The sequence below is a fragment of the Phocoena phocoena genome, chromosome 6 (genome assembly GCF_963924675.1).
Source record: "Phocoena phocoena chromosome 6, mPhoPho1.1, whole genome shotgun sequence".
In the NCBI taxonomy this organism is placed as follows: Eukaryota; Metazoa; Chordata; class Mammalia; order Artiodactyla; family Phocoenidae; genus Phocoena; species Phocoena phocoena.
The window spans coordinates 11,557,620-11,577,435 of record NC_089224.1 but is presented as its reverse complement, the minus strand read 5'-3'; the positions used below and the strand labels follow the sequence as shown (position 1 = coordinate 11,577,435).

General features: G+C 54.6%; 1 protein-coding gene across 1 annotated transcript in view; it reads left to right on the top strand.

Moving 5' to 3' along the window:
- Positions 1 to 2,908: 2,908 nt before the first annotated feature.
- LOC136124550 (L-gulonolactone oxidase) overlaps positions 2,909 to 19,816 on the top strand; it is a 28,603-nt gene continuing 11,695 nt past the window's right edge. The window contains exons 1-6 of the mRNA XM_065879299.1: positions 2,909 to 3,020; positions 3,767 to 3,868; positions 6,511 to 6,636; positions 7,915 to 8,009; positions 11,866 to 11,956; positions 15,272 to 15,457. Coding sequence (XP_065735371.1) covers positions 3,018 to 3,020; positions 3,767 to 3,868; positions 6,511 to 6,636; positions 7,915 to 8,009; positions 11,866 to 11,956; positions 15,272 to 15,457 — 603 coding nt within the window. The 5' untranslated portion in view covers positions 2,909 to 3,017. The remainder of the gene's footprint in view (positions 3,021 to 3,766; positions 3,869 to 6,510; positions 6,637 to 7,914; positions 8,010 to 11,865; positions 11,957 to 15,271; positions 15,458 to 19,816) is intronic.

The window sequence follows — 19,816 nt, the reverse complement described above, 5'->3', positions numbered from 1 at the left end:
TGTGGCTCACGGGGCTAGTTGCTCTGCGGCATGTGGGATCTTCCCGGACCAGGGCTCGAACCCATGTCCCCTGCATTGGCAGGCAGATTCTCAACCACTGCGCCACCAGGGAAGCCCCATCAGCCTTTTTAAAGAGAACGAGCTGGCTGAGTGTGACTAGGAAGTATATCTTACCTATCAGAAATCATTAAACACTCTTCCAAATGTTCACAGTGTTTCAAAGAAATGTGTTAAGTTACCATGCACAAATTGTATATTAAGGACTCGTTTTCATTGATTAATAAACACAGGAGGGGAAATGATTTTTTAAAAAAAAGCTTCAGCGGCCATCGAGATGGTAACATTAATTTCCCTTGCCAACAAATGTTTGAAAAAGTTGAGACTCAGCAAGTATAGAACAAGCTGAGTCCTTCAGACAAGAAGAAATGAGCGATATACCATCGACCTCAACCACGAGGTGGTGGCGAGGCAGATTGAATTAACTGATAGACACCATTTTTGCTGAGCTTTATATTTCCTTTCATGTCATTTTTTTTTTTTTCCATAAAGGCGATTCATAAAGGTGATGCGACTGGCTTGGGGGTGAGGGGGGAAGCGTTCCATGCAAGGGCGGTAGCACAGGGTGAAGAAAGCAAGCCTGGTGGGTGACTCCAGGCTTCAGGAAATCTCAGCAGAGGAGGGAAGGGAGCCTGCAGGCAGTCTGGGGGCACAGTCCAGGCCCACCGACACCCATGGCATCCAGCTTCTGGAATGTCCTGCCTCAGAATGCATTCGCCCACAGGAGAAAAACTGGCTTCCACTGTAGTTGCAGAGGAACATCTGTGGGTGGGCACAGGGTACATTTCGCCTGAAGCTGTGGGACAGGGCTTGAGGGTGAGCGGGAAGCAAGCTGTTTATTTGGGGTGGCATCGGGCTGTCCCCTCCCCTCCTTGCCATGGGCCTCTTTGCCCTTCTGGCATGATGCTTACCCCCCACCCCCATCTGATGGCCACAGACCCTGGACCCCCTTCCAACTCGGAGGAGGGACAGTAGCCAACCTGATAGGTGCTTTCTCCATCCCTCAGCCCTTGGGCCTCCCCACTGCACCCCTACCAAGGCCTGCCTCTCCCAGGCAGGGAGTCTATGGGGAGGTGCCCTCGGGTGATGGAGCTGGCAGCCTTGGAGCGCCCTGGCCCTGACTTCCACCAGGGACAGCCCGAGGGAAACAGCGCAGAGGCGAGAGGGCTTGTTCTTCTCCCGCATAAAGTCCTTGGTGGAGACCCTAGCACAGGGGCTTGCAGGCAGCCACAGCAAGGAACCACAGACTGAGTGGCTTCAACAACGGACGCTCGTGGTCTCACAGCTCTGGAGGCTGGAAGTCTAAGGCCAAGCAGTCGGCAGGGTTGGTTTCTCCTGAGGCCTCTCTCCTTGGCGTGTAGACAGCCGTCTTCTCCCTGTGTCCTCACTTGGCCTTCCATTTGTGTCTGTGTCCTAATCTCCTCTTATTTAGACACAGTCATATTGGATCAGGGCCCATTCCAATGACCTCATTTTAACTTTACCTCTAAAAATCCTATCTCCAAATACAGTCACGTTCTGAGGTCCTGGGGGTTAAGGCTTCAACCTAGGAACTTGGTGGGGGGAACACGATTCAGCCCATGACACAGGTCCCAGCTCTTGTGCCAAATCGGCTCCTTTCTGTGGCCCTGAGCTCTGCAGATTCCTCACCGATACCTGGGACTTTCCTCTCTGCTGTTGAGCTGCTGCTAAGCGATCATAAACAACAGCATCTCCACTAGTTGGGATCTCCCTGTGGGGAGCACATGGCTACCACTCCCCCTCAGCACACAACCTTGCAGTTGGGGAGTGTGATCTCACACACACACACGTGCACACACACACACATATGCACCTGGCAGCTGGAGAAGATCCTGGTTTGGGGGACACAGGTGTCCCCCAACCCCTATTCCAGAACAACTTCTGCATATATCTGACCCCAAGCTCCAATCCTGCAGCCCGGCCTCGCCTCCAAAACCCTGGAGCTGTTGCTCACGCTTCCCGCTAGACCCCAGCTCTTGGCTTGGAGAGATCGAATGCCAGGATGCTCAATGACTGATTAATCTGTTCGTTGCACAAACGTGCCTCAGAGGCTGGTGCGGTGCCAGGCACTGAGCCAAGGGGTGGTGACGTGGACAGGGACGTCCCCAGGAGCCTGCCACCGAAAGCTCAACGCTGGGGGCAGATGCAAGAGCTTGAAACCTTTTCCAGCTCTGATGGTGTCCCGGGGCTCCTCAGACGTCTGCTCTAACCTTTATGTCCACCCAGAGGATTAGGCAAAAGTGCCACCACTTTACTGGAGGGAAAACCGAGCTTCACAGAGGTTAACCGGCAAGGCATGGAAGAGGAACCCAGGTCTGCCTGCCTTAAGGCCTGGGGAAGGAAGACCTCAGCTAGAAGACTCTGCCTGGTCCGAGTGTCACTCGTCCGCCCCCCCCCCATACCCCGTCCCCCGTGCCCCCGTGCTACAGCCACCAGCATCCCGTTCTGTCTCCCTATAGCGAAGGGCAGCCTGGTGCATCCCTCCCCCAGCTCTGACAAATGAACTAACACGCGGGCCCCCATGTCACAGCCTCCCCTGACCTGCGGCATTAAGGACCCAGTTTCGAGGCCGGGGGTCCTCCAGCTCCAGAATGCCTATACTTGGTGTCAGAGCTCAACAGCTTTCGGGAAGAGAGCAGCCGCCTTGTAAATGCTGCCTGCCCACTCTGCGGCCTGAGAGGAGCCCTGGGGCAGGGGGCAGGCCAAACTGCTGTTTGTCTGGGTGGAGCCTGTCGTCACACTGTTTATCCACCTCTGCTGGAGCCCCAAGCCCCTCTGTGTGCTGTAGCTGCAGAGTCGGCCCTGAGCTCCTGCGGTCACCGTCACCGCGCTGCTGGTTCCAGCCCCCCGCTCCGCCTGGCCTCCGCACCCCGCTGCCCTGTGCTCTGCTCCACGAGGAGGCCGGAGTCCGCCAAGGCCACTGACCCACCGCTGGAGCCATGGTAGGTCCACGTGGCCAGCCGTTCAGCCCTGCCGGTCCGCATCCAGGCTGGGCCTGTGAACCCGGCTTGGGAGGGCAAAATGAGGGCAGGTGTGGGGCTACTGGGAGGCCACGGGGAGGCTCTTGAATTGGACTCGCGGCTCTGGGGAGCCACTGGGGTGCTGGGGAAGGGATGGAAGAGGAAGGCCGGGGTTGGACTCCTGTGTCTTTCCTTGGTTGCTCTGTGAGCTCGGGGAGGTTACTCTACCTCTCTGGGCCTCAGTTTCTGCTCCTGAAAATGAGAGTAATATTACCTATTTCGTGGCTTTATTGTAAGGCCTAAATAAGATGTGACATGCGGAGAGATATGACATGCGGAGGACCCCGGAACAGTGCCCAGCACGCAGCGGGGATCCCACAAACGGGAGTCTTTGCCCCAAGGCTCTCTGCTGTGGCCTCCAGGCCAGGAGAGGCTGCTGTGCTGTCCCCCAGGGCTGCACCCCTGATCTCACGTAGCCCCCTTCTCCAAAGGAGGGGCCGAGTTTTCTGCGTGATCTGCTGCCCTGACCATGGGGGTCAAGGGAGATCATAGCAGGAAGCCCGCACGTGGCTGCATGGCTTTAGAGCTTCCACTGTGTGTTCGAGCTTCCCAGTGACTCAGCACCGTGGCCCCAGCCTCCCATCTCTACAATGTTGGGACAGTGGGATGGGGGTCAGGGCAGCCCTAGACCGCTTACTGGTGGTGACCCGGGTTTTGTCCTATCACAGGTCCATGGGTACAAAGGAGTCAAATTCCAAAACTGGGCGAGGACCTATGGCTGTTATCCGGAGATGTACTACCAGCCCACGTCTGTGGAGGAGATCAGAGAGGTGAGTGTCCATCTCAGCACAGCATGCAGTGGTCCAGCTCCTGGACCTCCAGCTCCATCTGGGCCTTGCGGACCAGGCCAGCCCCAGAGAGGAGGTGGGCTTCCCAGCTAAGACCCTCATCCCCAGCCCAGAACTGCCGGTGGGGTGACAGCACCATGGGGTCATCTGCAGCTGAATGCTGCTGCTGCGTGACCCCTTGTGGTATCTGCCAATGACTGCCGGATTTTTATTTCTGGCTCAGGTCTCTTCTCTGAACTTCAGATTCGTTTTGACCTCTTTCATCAAAGACATCACAAACTTACATGCCCCAAATGATGTTTTTGATGTTTGCTTTCAACCTGTCCCAGTGTAGTCTTCCCTGACTCTATACCAACGACGGGATTGCTCAGACTAGAAGCCAGGAAGTAGGTCACTGTCCCTTATCGGACCTCAGCAAGTCCTGCCTCAGAAGTTTCTAGAACCCACCTCCCTCTCTCTGGCACTGTTGTCACTAAGCCCAGGCCACCATCCCTTCCTCACATGCCATGGCCTGTGATGGCCTCACCCCTGCTCTCCCAGCTTCAGTTCTTACCTCCCTCAAATGCACTTTCCGCAATCAGCAAAAGTAATTTTCTTAAAATCTAAGTTGAATTGGGCTACTTCCTTGCTCTTCAGAGGCTTTCACTGTTTGTGGAATAAAACCCCAACTCCTGGCCCCAAGCCCACGCATCCTCTGGGCCTCTGGGCCTGTCTCTCCGGCCCTGGCTCGCTACCTCCGTACCTTAGTACTTGCTGTTCCCACTGCCTGGGATGCCTGTCCCATCGCTGGACTGACTCCTTTTCATCCTTTAGGTCTCAAAGTAAATCACCTCCTCAGAGGCTTCCCAGACCATCTTATCTGAGTATTTCCCCATCTTCTGTATCTCAGCTCCTTGCTTATTTCTTTCATTGCATGTTCAAAACCTGCGGTGATTTCATTGACCTGAACATTTGCATGCTTTTGTCTCTCTCCCTCATAAGGATTTAAGACCATGCTTGTCTTTTTTTCCATTTTATCCTCAGCACCCAGCCCTGTGACCTGTACACAGGAAGCACTTACTGAATATTTGTTGAATGAGTGAATGAATGGACATGACCCGACTTCTGCCCTTAAAAGACTTGCCCCTAAGACAGGCTGCATGTGACTAACCCCAGAGGATGCAGACGTTTCACTAGCACCAGCAGAGAACAGAGAAGGGAGAAATTCATGCTGTGTGTGTGTGCATGGGTGTGAGTCTGTGCACAGGTGTGTGTGAGGGCACTTGGAGGAGAGTGGTGGGAACGGCACTGTCACCACTAAGTGATCAGCACCACTGCTTCATATCTGTGGTCTCATCCATCCCCACGACCCCCTGTGAGGTAGTGATTGTTACCCCCATTTTCCAGATGAGCAAACTGAGGCTCAGAGAGGCTTTGTAATTTTCCCATATTAGTAAGTGTCAGAGCCAGGATCCAAACCAGGATTCAAAACCCCCAACGTCTCATGCATGAGAATGAAGGAAGGTGGTCACTGAGCCGGGCCCTGGAGGATGCATAGGAGCTCCACAGGGAGCTGGGCAAGGGCAGTGTGAGGTGAAGGAAGGTGAGGAGGACACCTGGAGAGTCGTCAGACATGGCTGCCGGAGGGTGCATGGGGGAAGGGGAGGGCAGAAGAGGAAGGCTGGGAGGCAAAGTGGCTTTGAACAGATCTGAGGGCCTTGAATGCCGAGGCAATATGCTTCATTCTGAGCTGAGGGGAGAGGGTGGAGGGGTGCCGATGTCCTGCGTGTGAAGGCTGTTTCTAGCCGTGCTAGCCTGCACGACTGTGAATTACAAATAGGAGGAGGCTACTGCAGGCCTGTGTTTCCCTGGAGAGCTGGGAGGGTCGGAGGGGTGGGTGGGGGGGAAATAAAAATAGTTGTGTGGTCAAGGCAGTGTGAGGGAGATGGTGTTAAACAGATGTCTTCATTGTATTGACATTCAGTAGAACCTGCAGCCTTAAACGTGCTTCGCGCGTGGGGGTGGGCGTGGAAGACAAGTGCTATGGAGCATTTCCCAGTCTTCCTTGACCCTGGAACCCCTCGAGGTATAAATCCTGAGACTGGTGTTCCACGCCCAGACACAAGGGTGAAAGAGTATGGATTCCTTTGAGTGACACCATGCATTCATTTCTTTATTCATTCAAGATCACTAGAGACGGCCTATTCCCGTCAGGCCCGGGGTAGACATGGGGGCGGGCGGGGGGGGGGGGGGGGGCTACGGTGTCAAATTAAGCCACCGCCCCTGCCCCCGGGAGCCTTCATCTACCCTGGGAGGCAGCTGAGGCCCATGTGGGCCAACACGAGGAGACGGGCCTTCTTCTGAAGGTGCCAGGTGCCTTTGAAAGGTTTTGCCCAGGAGAAGAATGTGATCAGGTTTGCCAGCTGCCTCCGGGAGCACGCCCAGGAGCCCCACTTTGGGGTGCTTCCTTGGTTCTCCCTCCCACTCGCTCTCCGGCCCGTCTCTCTGGCTCTTTCCTGGAGTGGCCTGCACAGCGGCCTCCAGCCAGGCAGGGCCTTGGGGGGCTGGGAGCCCAGAGCCTGGGGGCCCCGTGGCCTCACAGGGAAAAGCCTGGGCCGGGTCTGACGCAGGCGTTGCCTCAGCAGGTGCTGGCCCTGGCCAGGCAGCAGAACAAGCGGGTGAAGGTGGTGGGCGGTGGCCACTCACCTTCAGACATCGCCTGCACCGACGGCTTCATGATCCACATGGGCAAGATGAACCGCGTCCTCAAGGTACTTGGAGCCCTGGGCTCCCCGCCTCTGCTGGGCCCCATGCCGGGCAGCCGTGGTCTCCGTCTCAGAGTCCAGGCGGAGACTCCTTAGCCTTTTCCCTTGGGCCTTATCCCCTCCCCATCTCTGAGTCCCAAGGTGACCCCCCAATTCCTGGTCCCCAGTGATCGCCCCTCCCCGGGGTCCTGCCTGGGCTTGCTCAGGCCTCTCGTCTGGTCTATGCGCCCCCTTGTGGCCACGGAGAGGATGTCCTTCCTCCCCTCCGGCCAGAGCCTCCTCTCCGCTTCTCTAGAAGAAGAATGGGCAAGTCAGGACCCTAGAGGTGGACTCACAATGACAAATCCAGAAGGCTTTGCACTTAACTTGTTTTATGTATGGGGAAACTGAAGATCAGAGAGGGAGAGTGATTTGCCTAAGGTCACACAGCCGATCCGCAGCAGAGCGGGCTGCAGACTCAGGGGTCTGACATCAGCCCTGTGCTGGGATACTGTCCATGCAAGTCAGCCATGAATTCAGGCCCCACCACCACTACCTCAGGTGCCTGCCTGGGAGTGAGAGTACTGGCAGGCGTGCCGCCCGTTAGGAGGGCTCCTGTTCTCACCTGACCTGACGGGGCCAGCTCCCCGGAGCTGTAATTTTTGCCAGGTACCCTCCCCTCCAGCCCTGCTAGCAGACGTTCTGGGTTTCTCTCTACTATTTAGTTCCTGATTTGCTCAGGCTGACGGTCACCACCCCGTAGAAAATGTTCCAGTCAAGACATCAGTCATGGCAGAAATTAACTCTGATCGCTAATCAGTAAGGACTGCGCTCCAGTAATTGATTTTGTCAGGCTCTGCGCTCGGGGTCAATGGAACGTGTGTTTTGGAGTCACACAGATGGGATTCTCATCTCGGTTCCGCCACCGATGTTTGTGTGACCTTGGGCAAGTGACTTCAAGTCCCTGAACTTGAGTCTCCTCGCTGTGAAATGGAGGGAGGGGTCTCCTCCCCCAGCCCCTGGGGCAGCCATGGTTGGGGGTGGTGGGTCTCAGGACACAGCACAGTTCTCCCAGTCCCGCAGTGACTTGGGCAAATCCCTTCCCTTCCCTGCTTCTTATTTCTTTCCCCTGTGAAAAGAAGGGTTACACAGAATAGTCCCAAAGCCCCAGCATTCTAGGGCTCTGCCTGCACCCCTTTGGCTGCCTGCAGCGGGAGACACGCTTGTACTCACAGCCCTGCGGGACTGCAGGACAAGGACTGAGCGACGGCCTAGCTCATCCCAATCTCTGCTGGTCTCTTGTAGGTGGACACGGAGAAGAAGCAGGTGACCGTGGAGGCCGGCATCCTCCTGGCTGACCTGCACCCACAGCTGGACAAGCACGGCCTGGCCTTGTCCAAGTAAGAGCCACCTCCCTGATTCCCAGGTGGGCCAGTGATGGCCCCTGCTCCCTGCCCTGGCCTTGGCTGGACACTCAAGCATCTGTCAGGAGCCGGAGAGAAGCACTTCTTAGGATGCACCTGTTTCTCTGGACCCCTGTTCCTCCCCCACAGAGTACCCATCTCCCCATCCCCTGTGTTCAGGGGCTATTGTGTGAGAATAGAAAGAAACAGGCTAGCATTAAAAAACGTCTAGTACAGGGATGGGAAAACCATGCATTAAGCCTTTCTTAAAACTTGCAATAAAACTATATGAACCCAAACAGAAAGATATACAAAGTAAGCACTCAGAGAAGCAGAAGAGCATATGCTGATTGAGACTCAGGGCTTCCCGGTATACCTATATGTGGCTTCACTTGTTTTTCCTTCCAAACGTGGTATCAGTGAATGCTCAAGTTTAATATCAGGAGGCTTCCACCGAAATAGGAAATGAATTTGGCTGAATGCAGCCAAAGGAGTGAATGTCTAACTGTGGGGCTTCAACCACTAGAAACAAGTGACAGAATTATTTTGGATATTGGGGTAGCAATCTCTTCACAGCTGGAATTGCCACCATAGAAGCCTGTGGTTGGTCTTCAAGTGTGGGTGGTCCATTCACCTGGCTTTCTCATTGCAGGCCCTGAGGCATCACTATACTTTTTCACTCTGAAAACCATTCTGTTTCTGCCTCTCCAAGGGTCACGGCAACTCAAACATTTATGGAGTGTCTACCATGTGCAGGCTTTGTTCAGGCCCAGAAGAGGCCAGGATGAATAAAACCCAGACCCACTCACAAGGAGCTCCCTGCAAGGCGGGGAGACAGACCCACGAAGTGACAAGCGTGACACAAAGCAAGAGGCTCAATGCCAGAGAAGTGTTCAGGGCACCGTGGTGTTCCTGGGGGCCCGTGTTCAGCCTTGGCCGGCAGGGGAATGTGTGAATGGATGGGAATCAGGGCAGGCTTCCTGCAGGAGGGTGCCCTTGGTTGAGCCCTAAAGGATGACCTGATGTGAACCAGAAAAACGAGAGGAGAGAAGGGCTTCAGGCAGAGAGAGCAGCGTGAGTGAAAGCCCAGGAGAGGGAAGGTGTGGGAGCGTGCAGGGGTCTGTATGCAGCTAGCGGACACATCTCCGTGACCAGCGACTACAGGAGATATGTTCTGTTAATCACAGGCTTTAGCTTCTGGGCCCTGGAGCATCTCTGTGCCCTGTTCATGATATATCTCTGTCCTCCCTGGGGACCCAGTCCTCCTCCAGTACCTGCCTACCCAGGGCTCATCTGCCTCTCGAAGGGAGTTTGGGTGTCCTGTCCTGTGTATCCCAGGGGCCACCTAGGTCTGCAGCTCCAAGGATGCTGTGGGGACCTCGGGAGTGGCTGGGGGATTGGGGGAAGCACAGAGCCGCGTCAGGCCGCATGCCGGTGGCTTGATGTCCTCTCTCATCATATCATCATCCCTGGGAGGAAGGCCCCATTTAAGGATGCATAAAGCAGGGTCTTGAGGCAAAGGTGCTTCTCAAAGTCACACAGCTGGGAAGCTCTGGAGCTCCCACTGTGTGGTGAGCCAGAGGGAGCAGGACACAGGCGCTGTTCCTAAGAGGGAGGACAGCAGCTTGGTGAAGACCCCAGCTCCAGAAGCAGGCCTAGGTGCAAATCCTGCTTCTGCCTCGTACCAGCTGTCACTCAAGTTCCTTGACCCTTCTGGGCCTCAGAGTTCTCATCTAGAAAATGGGTCTGTGAAATAGGGGCGCTCAGAGGCCTGCGTGAGTCAGAGGTGCCCCACATAGTAATTACCAAGTAAGTGTCGGTTCCCCCTTCATTTTCCTGGCTCTGTCTTGCTCCACACACCCTGGAAGTGACCTTTCCCCTTGTTCTCTCCACCCCTCGGGGGACTAAAGTCTAATCCTTCCTTCCTAGGTCTTCCTCCCTGAGGGCCTCACGTTTGTCCAGCTTATTTCTTTTACTTATTTATTTATTTTTATTGAAGCATAGTTGATTTACAGTGTTGTGTTAGTTTCAGGTATACAGGAAAGTGATTCCGTTTCATATATGTGTGTGCGTGTATTCTTTTTCAGATTCTTTTCCATTATAGGTTATCCCACGATATTGAATATAGTTCCCTATACTATACAGTAGGTCCTTGTTGGTTATCTATCTTATATATAGTAGTGTGTATCTGTTAATCCCAAACTCCTAAGTTATCCCTCTCTTTCCCCTTTGGTAACCGTAAGTTTGTTTTCTATGTCTGTGAGTCCACTTGTGGTCTGTAAATAAATCCATCTGTGTCGTATTTCAGATTCCACATATAAGTGATAGCACATGGTATTAGTCTTTCTCTTCTGACTTAATTCACTCAGTATGATAATCTCGAGGTCCATCCATGTTACTGCAAATGGCCTTATTCCGTTCTTTTTTATGGCTGAGTAATATTCCATGTCCTTATCCATCCATCTGTCAGTGGACACTTAGATCAGCTCTTTTAACGTGGTCCCAAGCCCATTTCCGTGTTGCTCGTTAGTCTCTGTGAGCTTCGTGGACGAGGGTAGACTTACTGCAGGTTGGTGAACCATCCCCTCCCCCGTCACGGGCACATGGTCGCCCTGAGTTCTGCACTATCGTTCATGACGCTGTGATGAACATCTTCGCGCATCTGCCTTTCCACACGCTGGGGCATTCCCTGCGACAGGACTTCTGTGGTCTTCTTTTAACATTCTGGTATTTTCACAAGGGGTGATATCACCAAGTCACCCAACTAATGTGGACAAAAAGGTAAGAGTGACACAAGAGTGAGGGTAGAGGAAGGAAGAGGCTTCGGTTTCTTTCCTCCTCTTCCTGTTTCACCAGGGCCGCCCAGGTCCCATTGCAGGAGGGTATGAGGCTAGATTTTCTCTTCCTTGTCAACCTGCCTCTTTGGAAGCCAGGGCCCTCCTGCCTCTGGGGCCCTGGGTCTGTGCTGAGGGCCAGGTTGGGTCCAATACCCGCCCTCCCGGCTGGGCCCGTTTCTCAAGTGTGAACCAAGGCAACTGGGCTATCGTGAAGCTGTCGTGTAGCATGCAAAGCTCCAATCTCCTTGGCTCCCAGTGGGCCTTCTGTAAACACTGGTTCCTTTCTCCTTTCAGCCGGGGCTGGGATGTCTCAGAGAAAGCTCCTGAGAAGTAAGATTTCTGAAAAACTCCTGACCCACTCTCTTGCCTGGACCCTGAGATCTGAGCACATCTTTCTAATTCCTGTCCTCAGAGCCCACGCCGGTGGAGGCGTCTTATTCCCCTTTAGGAATCTGGTCCTCGTGTACACAGCATCCTCTTATTATTTGTTCCAGGGCCTGGAACGCCAGGCTGAGGGGTGCGGGCTTGATCCTGGAGGCCCTGGGGGACCCTGGAGGTTTCTGAGCAGGGGGTGACATGATCTCCTTCTCCTGTGTCCTCCTACTATCCTGGGATGGCTGTGCAATTCTGACATGGGGACTCTACAGGCCTCGATAGGCTGGGTCTGGAGAAGTCTGGAGAAGTAGGAGCGTTTGGCCTGTGGTTGGTGGAGAAGATATTGCTGGCAGATGGAGGTCGGAGGAAAGGGATGTTCTAGGCTGCAGAAAGCCCGAGGCAGGCAGGCAGGCCTCTCCTCGGAGCTGAGCCGTATCCCCACTAGCTCATCTGACGGGCCACGCGGCTCACAGACAAGGGCTGGCTTGAGTCAGACGATCTAAGATGGGGTAAGTTGGGGACGAGATTCCCAGGCAGGAGATGGATCAACTATTCTGCTCTGAGGGGCCTCACACTGAAACCCCAGGGGGCATTGTCACAGGAAGCCTAACTGGTCCCTTCGTCCCTCCCCCTCCCTCCAGCCTGGGAGCCGTGTCAGACGTGACTGCAGCTGGCGTCATCGGGTCCGGAACGCACAACACGGGGATCAAGCACGGCATCCTGGCCACCCAGGTGAGTCTATCTGCTTCGCCACTGACTGCCAGGGAGAGGGGAGGTTGGGATGGAGCCCCTTTCACCCTTTGCACCGTGGCTGCTGGACAAGCAGGTACTCCAGGGCAGTGTCGGCACAGCTCCACGAGGGCCTCAAACCCACCCGGTCTCACCTCTGACGGAGACTCGGCAGGGGTCCTTCAGAAACATCGTCTCCCCTAACCCTCATCCGTTCCCAGCAGACACAAGTGACGAAGGCGCCCTCATGCATGTTGATGCAGCCCTGCCTCTCAGGAGCCTCCTGGCCACCCTGGGGAAAAGGGCAAGCAGAGCAAAGGGTTCCATCCCCATTGAAAGGTCTGAGGCAGGAGCCAGGCAAAGCGAGGGGACTTTCCAGATTAGCAAGTCGGGGAGGAGCCAGGAAGGAGCCCAGCACAGGCAGGCCTGGGATCCGCACCTGACCTTCACCAAAAAACATTTCTTAAACTTCACAAGAGCCCAGTTTGGGGCACAAGTTTGGGGCTCAGACCTGCGCCCCAGACCTAAGCCTGATGTGTGCTGTGTGCGGCACGTAGGCAGATTTTTAACTCCTCTGGACATTCCTGTTTTCAGCTGTCACCTGGGGAGAATACTCCTCAACCCAGGGAGGGTGTTCAATGAGACAGCATGTGTCAATGCCAGGGGGCTGGATGACAGTTCATGACGCCTGCGTCAGGAGCCACCCCTTTGGGGGCAAATTCCTTTAACTTTCAGTTTTAGGAGGAGCTTCTAACAGGCCAGGCTATGGCTCCGTGAAGCAGGCTGCTGGGGGGTACCCGTGGAGGCTGTCCACTCACTCTCGGGGGAGGGAGAGAGACCCTCGTGCTGGCCATAGCTCACCGCGTGCCTCTCTGCCGAAGTCCACCTACACTCTGGGCCATGTGGCCTCTGGCCATCGGAACATCACTGCTAAGTGCTGGGGTTTGGCTTTTGCCTCCCAGCTCTTTGACTATTGTCTGTGTGACCAGGGAGGGGACAGGTCTCTTCCCCTCTGGCTGCCTCAGTTTGCTCCCCTGGAGAATGGGGATGATCGCAACAGCAGTGCGTGCAGGGTGCTTAGCTGAGTGTACACAGTTAGTGCTCAATCCATGTTTGTGATGGGTTTGTATGTAGGACAAGGCCCTTTCCAGAGCCCACACTCTACGCTGTCAAAGAAATGTCAGCATCCTGGCGGCACTGACCTCACTGACGGCTTAAGTGTTCCCCAGTCAGCCAGCCAGGAGCACGGCTCCTCTGTTCTAAGGAAGACGGACACCCCGGCAGGTGCTGTCTGACTGTGGCTTCTGGGAGCTGGTCCCACGTGCTCCAGTCCAGAGCTGCATGGGGTGGATAGAAAATGGCCAACAGCACTTTCCAGGGCTTCACTTTGTTTTCTCACACACCACGAGGGGGAGCCACTTCAGAGTTACTGTTCCTTAAATCTGCACTTTGCTTTCTCATCAACCTTATGCACTCACACTGGTGGCCCTTGTCCTTTTCCTCCCCCCTCTTTCAAGCACAAAAGCCTCAGAGAATCACCAGGCAAGGGAGAGGCATCCTGAGGGGATGCCATGAGCCAGGGAAGGGGAAAGGCCCAGGGCATTCGACCACGAAGCAAAGCAAGGTAGGTTTTGTGGGACCTGATTCCCAGGCACTCAGAGCCCTCCATAGACTTGTCATTACCCTCTCAGAGCAGGGTTCACCGTCCAGGAGAGCCCAGTGGTAACTGGGGCTGAAGGATAATAAACCACCCCTCCCAAGATTTGGCCACAGTCCTAGTCTACTCTCCAGGGGTGAGGTCAAGCTGGTTGCCTCAGTTTCTACAAAATGATCAGCAGAGTATGGAAAAGAATTCTGAGTGGCCAGAAATCAAAATACTCATGAGATTTACTGGCCACTTCCCTGAGGGGGCTCAGCTGAACAGGATGGGCCCCTGCACGCAGGAGACGGGAGGGGACTGGCATATTTAATATCCACTGTACCCCAGGCAGTTAGCTGGGTGCATCACATACTCTCTCTGAGTTGGTTATTCTCCTCATTTCACAGATGAGGGAACAGAGAGGTTAAGTCACATGTCCAAGGTCACACAGCTGGTGAACCATTGTCCACCTTTATTGTCACTGGACCCTGCTGCAGTGTTTCACTGGCAGCTCTCACGCTCTGCCCTGGATCTCAGACAAAGTCTGCTTTTTTTTTTTGCGGTACACGGGCCTCTCACTGTTGTGGCCTCTCCCGTTGTGGAGCACAGGCTCCGGATGCGCAGGCTCAGTGGCCATGGCTCACGGGCCCAGCCGCTCCGCGGCATGCGGGATCCTCCCGGACCTGGGCACGAACCCGCGTCCCCTGCATCGGCAGGCGGACTCTCCACCACTGCGCCACCAGGGAAGCCCCAAAGTCTGATTTTTATAAAAATCATTCTGACGCCCTCACTCCCACAGAGGGCCACCGTGCCCCATTTCTGCCAATGTCTCCTCTTTCGTCTTGGTTGCTCTTAATTAGAATTAGTTCAGCTGTATCTGTTCTCTCACCCTGAGCACCCAGCCACCAACTGCGCACGTCGAAAGCAATTTGCATCCAAATGAGCAGGTAGCAGAGTGTGGAAAAGTACTTCCACAGGCAATGAAAGAGGATTCCTCTGGAAATGGGGGCCAGGATACTGACGATAACCGCCTGTCTTCAACTGCACAGCCCACTCTTTGCAGAGACCAGAGGTTTCCAGTTGTGTGTGGCCAAGTAGGGGAATCTAGTTCCTGAGGCAAGTGAGAGGTCCCCGAATGAGAAGATGGACTCGAGTCGGTGCCCAGGGGGGCAACAGGCAGAGACAGCCTGCAGGGGACCCTGGTCCCCGGGCTGCGTGTTGGGACAGCAGGGCCGGCTCTCCCCCGGATGCACACACATCCTCCCTTTGCCTTCACAAGCCCCCTGTACCCAGGGCCTCAGGGCTCTTTGGAGCCTGTGTCATCTTAGACTTCTTCCGGACAGAGGACAAGCTCGCTGCATCCCGAGTGTGAAGTCCATAGAATGACCAAGGCAGTGGTGGGAGGACAAGCCACTGGGGTCCCACGGAACCACATGGCTGAGGGCCGATGCCATCCAGACACAGCCTCCTTCTCCCCATTTCCCCTTCCTCCCTCCCCCAAGACTGAGGCTCCCTCAGGCTGTGACTGGAGACCCAGCTGGGAAAGTTCCCTGTGACCAGATGACGGTGGGCTTCTGGGACTAGGAGACACCTGGCCTCACTTCCAAGGACAAACGGGGAAGTGAGGGCATCACCCAAAGTCTAGGGGTTCTGAAATGTGGCTCTTCTCCCACTGCCAGGTGGTGGCGCTGACCCTCCTGACGGCCGACGGGACCATTCTCTTGTGCTCTGAGTCCAGCAACGCAGAGGTGTTCCAGGCGGCACGGGTGCACCTGGGCAGCCTTGGAGTCGTCCTCACCATCACCCTGCAGTGCGTGCCCCAGTTCTACTTGCAGGAGACTTCCTTTCCCTCAACCTTGACAGAGGTACTGTCTCTCCTTCATCACCACTCAGCCTCAGAAAATAAATGGAGGGCATTAGTAAGTCATGCACCACTGAGAGCCCCCGCGGCTCTGTAGGCCCCCTGCATGGGGCAGTGGGCTGACCTCACCAGAACTCCGTTGGCCCTAGGTTACTGTAGCAGTATCCCTTTGTGAGCAGGTCAGGGGAGCTCAGAGGAACTGGATGATGGGGGGCAGAAAGGATAGCTTCTGATTGATAGCAGTGTTTTTTTGAATGAATGAAAACCCATGTTGGTTAGCTGGATGGATGGATGGATGGATAAATGGATACGTGGATGGATGATGGATGGATGGATGGATGATGGATGGATGGATGGATGATGGATGGATGGATGAATGAGATGAATGACTGGATGGATGGATGGGTAGCATGGAGTAGGCCTGAAATGCCTGGCAAGCATGGACCTATCCCTGGTAATCACTAAGCTATAGGACTCAAATCTATGGTTCCAAGTTCCTTGGCATTTGAGTTCCTCCATAATCACCTCACCATTCAATACAGGTAGACCCTCTGTGCAGATGGAGTCGGCAGTGATGCAAGCACTACTGGCCCCACATGGTTATGGTGGGATTGGGGACCACATTGACCTGGCCTTGAATGCTGGCAGTACCACTTCCAAGCTGTGACCCTGAGCCAGCCACTGAACCTTGCTGAGCCTCAGTTTCCTCATCTAAAAGCAAAGTAAATCATGTCTACCTTAAAGTATTGAATCTGAGGATTAAATCAGATAACACCTGCAAAGTGTCTAGTTCAGTATTAAAACATGTTCCCCATGGTACCTAGTCAGTGACGAATGGAAAATATTGTTACCTAGAATCTGGTCTAAAAATCCTTACCCTTGGAATTTCTAATGCATTAAACCTCAAGGCAAAGGATTTAGATCCACAAGGCCCTTCAGTCAGAGGTATGGTGTTCGGTGCAACTTTAACCCCAGAAACTTTAATCCCAGTTGGTGGCTGAGAAAGTGATTCTGGGGATGCCTGTAGGGGGCGCAGCATTGATCCCTAGAATATCAATGCTGAGCCTGCATGGACCAATATTGGCAAATGAGCTGCCTGATGCTTTGGCCCAAGAAGGAATTGCTTGGCAGTGACGATGCATGGCTAAGCCAGGGAGCCCCACGAGGGTGGGGCTGGTCCATGTGACTGCCTGGAACCACCCCGGGGCTCTGAGCTCTTGGGGGCCACCTCCAGTCTGCCTCCCCAGACCAGCGTTAAGGGGCAGATCTAGGCCTCTTTTTCACTCCAAGCAGGCCCTAGCTTCAAATATAGTCACATTCTGAGGATGAGGGCTTCAATATATGAATTTGGGGTAGATGCGTTTCAGCCCAAAGCAGAGATCAACAGCCCCCTGGGCGGTTGACCATGGCAGTGGATGGGATCACCCATGGAGAGAGGGTCTGGGGGAGGAGAGAAGGGAGACTTAGTCCTTAGTGTCCGGGACAGAGCAGCCAGGAGTCCAACGCTGTGGGGAATCAGGGATCAACACGAGGGTCTGGCCATCAGGAGCCGTTGCTGACCTCGGTGAGAATGGTCTCAGTGGAGCAGTGGACAGGTTAAAGGGTGGGTGGGCATCTCAGGCAAAAAAGGGAGCTGGGCAGAGACCACCTCCAACCAGAAAGGGGCTGTAACATGCTTAGTTGTTGAATCTATTTTCCTGCCTCTCACTTAGGTCAGAACTTGTTCATTTCGAAGCTGAATACTTTGACCCAGAGATAAAGAGATTGCTTCTTTTTGCAAGTAGGACTGGCCCCCGGGCGCGTGTGCGTCCACACACACACACACAATTATACAGCAGTAACACTCAATGAGTATATTGTCAGGGCTCTGGGGAAGCAGGCAGGGCCCCAAGCCTGACCGTGTAGCCCACTCTGTGTGACCTTGACCAAGCCCCTCAAACTTCTGGAGCCCCGGTTTCTTTGTCTTTTAAAAGTGGGGTCAGATTAGGCGAACCCCGAGGTCCTTTTCAGCGCAGACGTTCTGTAAACCAGTGCGACACTTTGATACAAGACTGTGTCCGCACCTCGTCACCCAGCCCTGCGGAGGGTCCTCTCTTACGTTATTCTTTCTTTCCCCTGGAGCACCTGGTGATGTTCTCGGCCCTTATCCCCGAGGAGGGGCGTGAACCCTGGTGGGAAGGCCTGGTCCTTCCCCTGGGACCCCAGCCCATCCTGCAAGGCCTCCAGGGGCTAGACCCTGCTCTTCCCCCTCTTCCACGAGTCAGCAGATCCCCCGTGGATTCTCTCCCTACCCACTAGCGGCTCCTGCTGCTAGGCCGCCCCGCGCCCTACACCCAGCTTAGGTCTCTGTCGGGCCCGGCATCAGCATACACAGGACGCCCACGGACAGCCTTCCCTGCCCCCAGTCGCCGGCCACAGATAAGGACCGCACAGAGGGTGGGTGGCATTTACAGCCCTGGAATTTACTGCCGGCAGTATGTACAGTCAATCGGCCCACATTCGATTCACTTTTGCCCTCTCTCCACTCAGAGCAGCCTTTAAGGGGCCCCTTCAAGGGGCTGGGAATGCTTGGGAAGAAGTGTAAGATGGAGGTGGGATCCAAGACCCAGGCTGCTTCCCTATAGGAGGAAACAGCCCATAGAGGAAGGAAGGAGGACCGATCGGAGAACCGTCGCTAGACCAGTTGTTCCTCACTCTTGAGTTGCATGGAGGTTTTCCTTCTAATCCAAAAGGAAAAATAATGGGGCCTCACTTCCAGGAGCACGCAGATTCCTGAGAACCGATAGGAAGACAGTAAACCTTCCTGGGTTCATACGTTGACATCGGCTCCCAGTTTCTTGCCATTCAGGTGTCTAGGAAGCTGTCCCACCTCCCCTGGGGCTATAGACCATGCTGCCCCGAGCGTTTGCCTCTAAGTAGCAGCTGCTCCGAGATGCAAACAGCCCCCCAGCCTCATGTCCCCTCTAGACGAGGGTGGGCTCCCTGATAGCCAAGCCCTCCAGGTGGGCTGGTCGTGAGCCACAGGAGGGCATTGGAGGAGAGGACAGGAAGCCAGGACAAAGGACTGTGACGATGGCTTTCTGCATGTAAAGGCGGGTTTGAAGATTCAGCTTCTCGGCCACTTTTCCTTCCCTTGCGTGTCTTTCCTTTCCTATTCCCTTCCTCCCATCCAGCACGTGTATCTATCCTGGGGCTTCCAGCCTGAGCTCTGGAAGAGTCCCAGGAAAGCCACCACGAGGGTACAGTGTAGAGCCTGTGGCACCTCTCTGAGCCAGACCGCCCTCTCCACTGAGCCGCTGTGACTTTGCACAATCCCTCCCTCCCCCAGCCCCAGCTTGGATTCCTCACCGATACAGTAGGGATAGGAGCACCACTGTCCCCACGGGGTTGCTGTCAGGACTCAAGGACACACAGCACTTGAGTCCACTGCCCTTTATAGCCTCCGAGAGAGGGACCCTCAGTCCGTCCTCTCTCTGGCTTTATTCGAAGAGAATACTACCTACTGATACCTGCTCTGTGGGTAGATTCTAGACTCTGAATCTAACACTGCACTTTCCAGGCCACACATGCTGGTTGCCCTAATTTGCTCAGGAGCCTCTTGACATTTGTTTTCCCTCCTCCTTCCTGCTTGGTGGTCAGTTTCTGGAGAGCAGGGATGTTATCTGAGGTCTTTTTACCTCCCCAGGGTCCACAAAATACAGACCTCAATACCAGGTAACTCAAGGTCAGTTGGTCAAGAATTTATTGAAAATCCATCCCTTTCTGGGATTTTCCGCATCTCCTCCCACCCATGCTGTGTGTGGTCCATCTCAGATGCAATTCCGTGCTTCCCGTGACTGATGTTCTTAACTACATCCCAACACGGTTTCTGAAGGTTGCTCAAAGCCGTATGAGGGGAAGGGGGAGTTCGGAATCAGTGTTTCTGGGCAGTGAGGCCAAGAAAAGGGCAGCCTTCATGGCTTTTTATGACAGTCTCAGCATTTCTGACTCTTTGCAGTCTGATTGGTATGAAATCACAGCCCGTGAGAGGACATGAGGATTTTGGAAATTGCTGTCAACCTTTTGCCCTTTATGCCGTGCAAACCATAATGAGATGTGAGGAGTACAGCTGGCTGCCTGCATCACCCACTCCCGCTACGCTCTGGGAAGCAGGTTTGGTCCCAGGGACACACCAGCCTTGTCAGCAGCATCCCAATGCCTGCCACTATCTTGGGTGGCCGTTCGCTGATGACTGGGTAACCTCCAGCCACGGGACATGGAGCTCTCAGCTTCTGCTCTTGAGCCTGGTAACCAGGTCCCAAGAACCAGCTCAGTAGTGGCACTAATTTGGGGGGAATGAATCCTCTAGAACCTTCATGCCAAT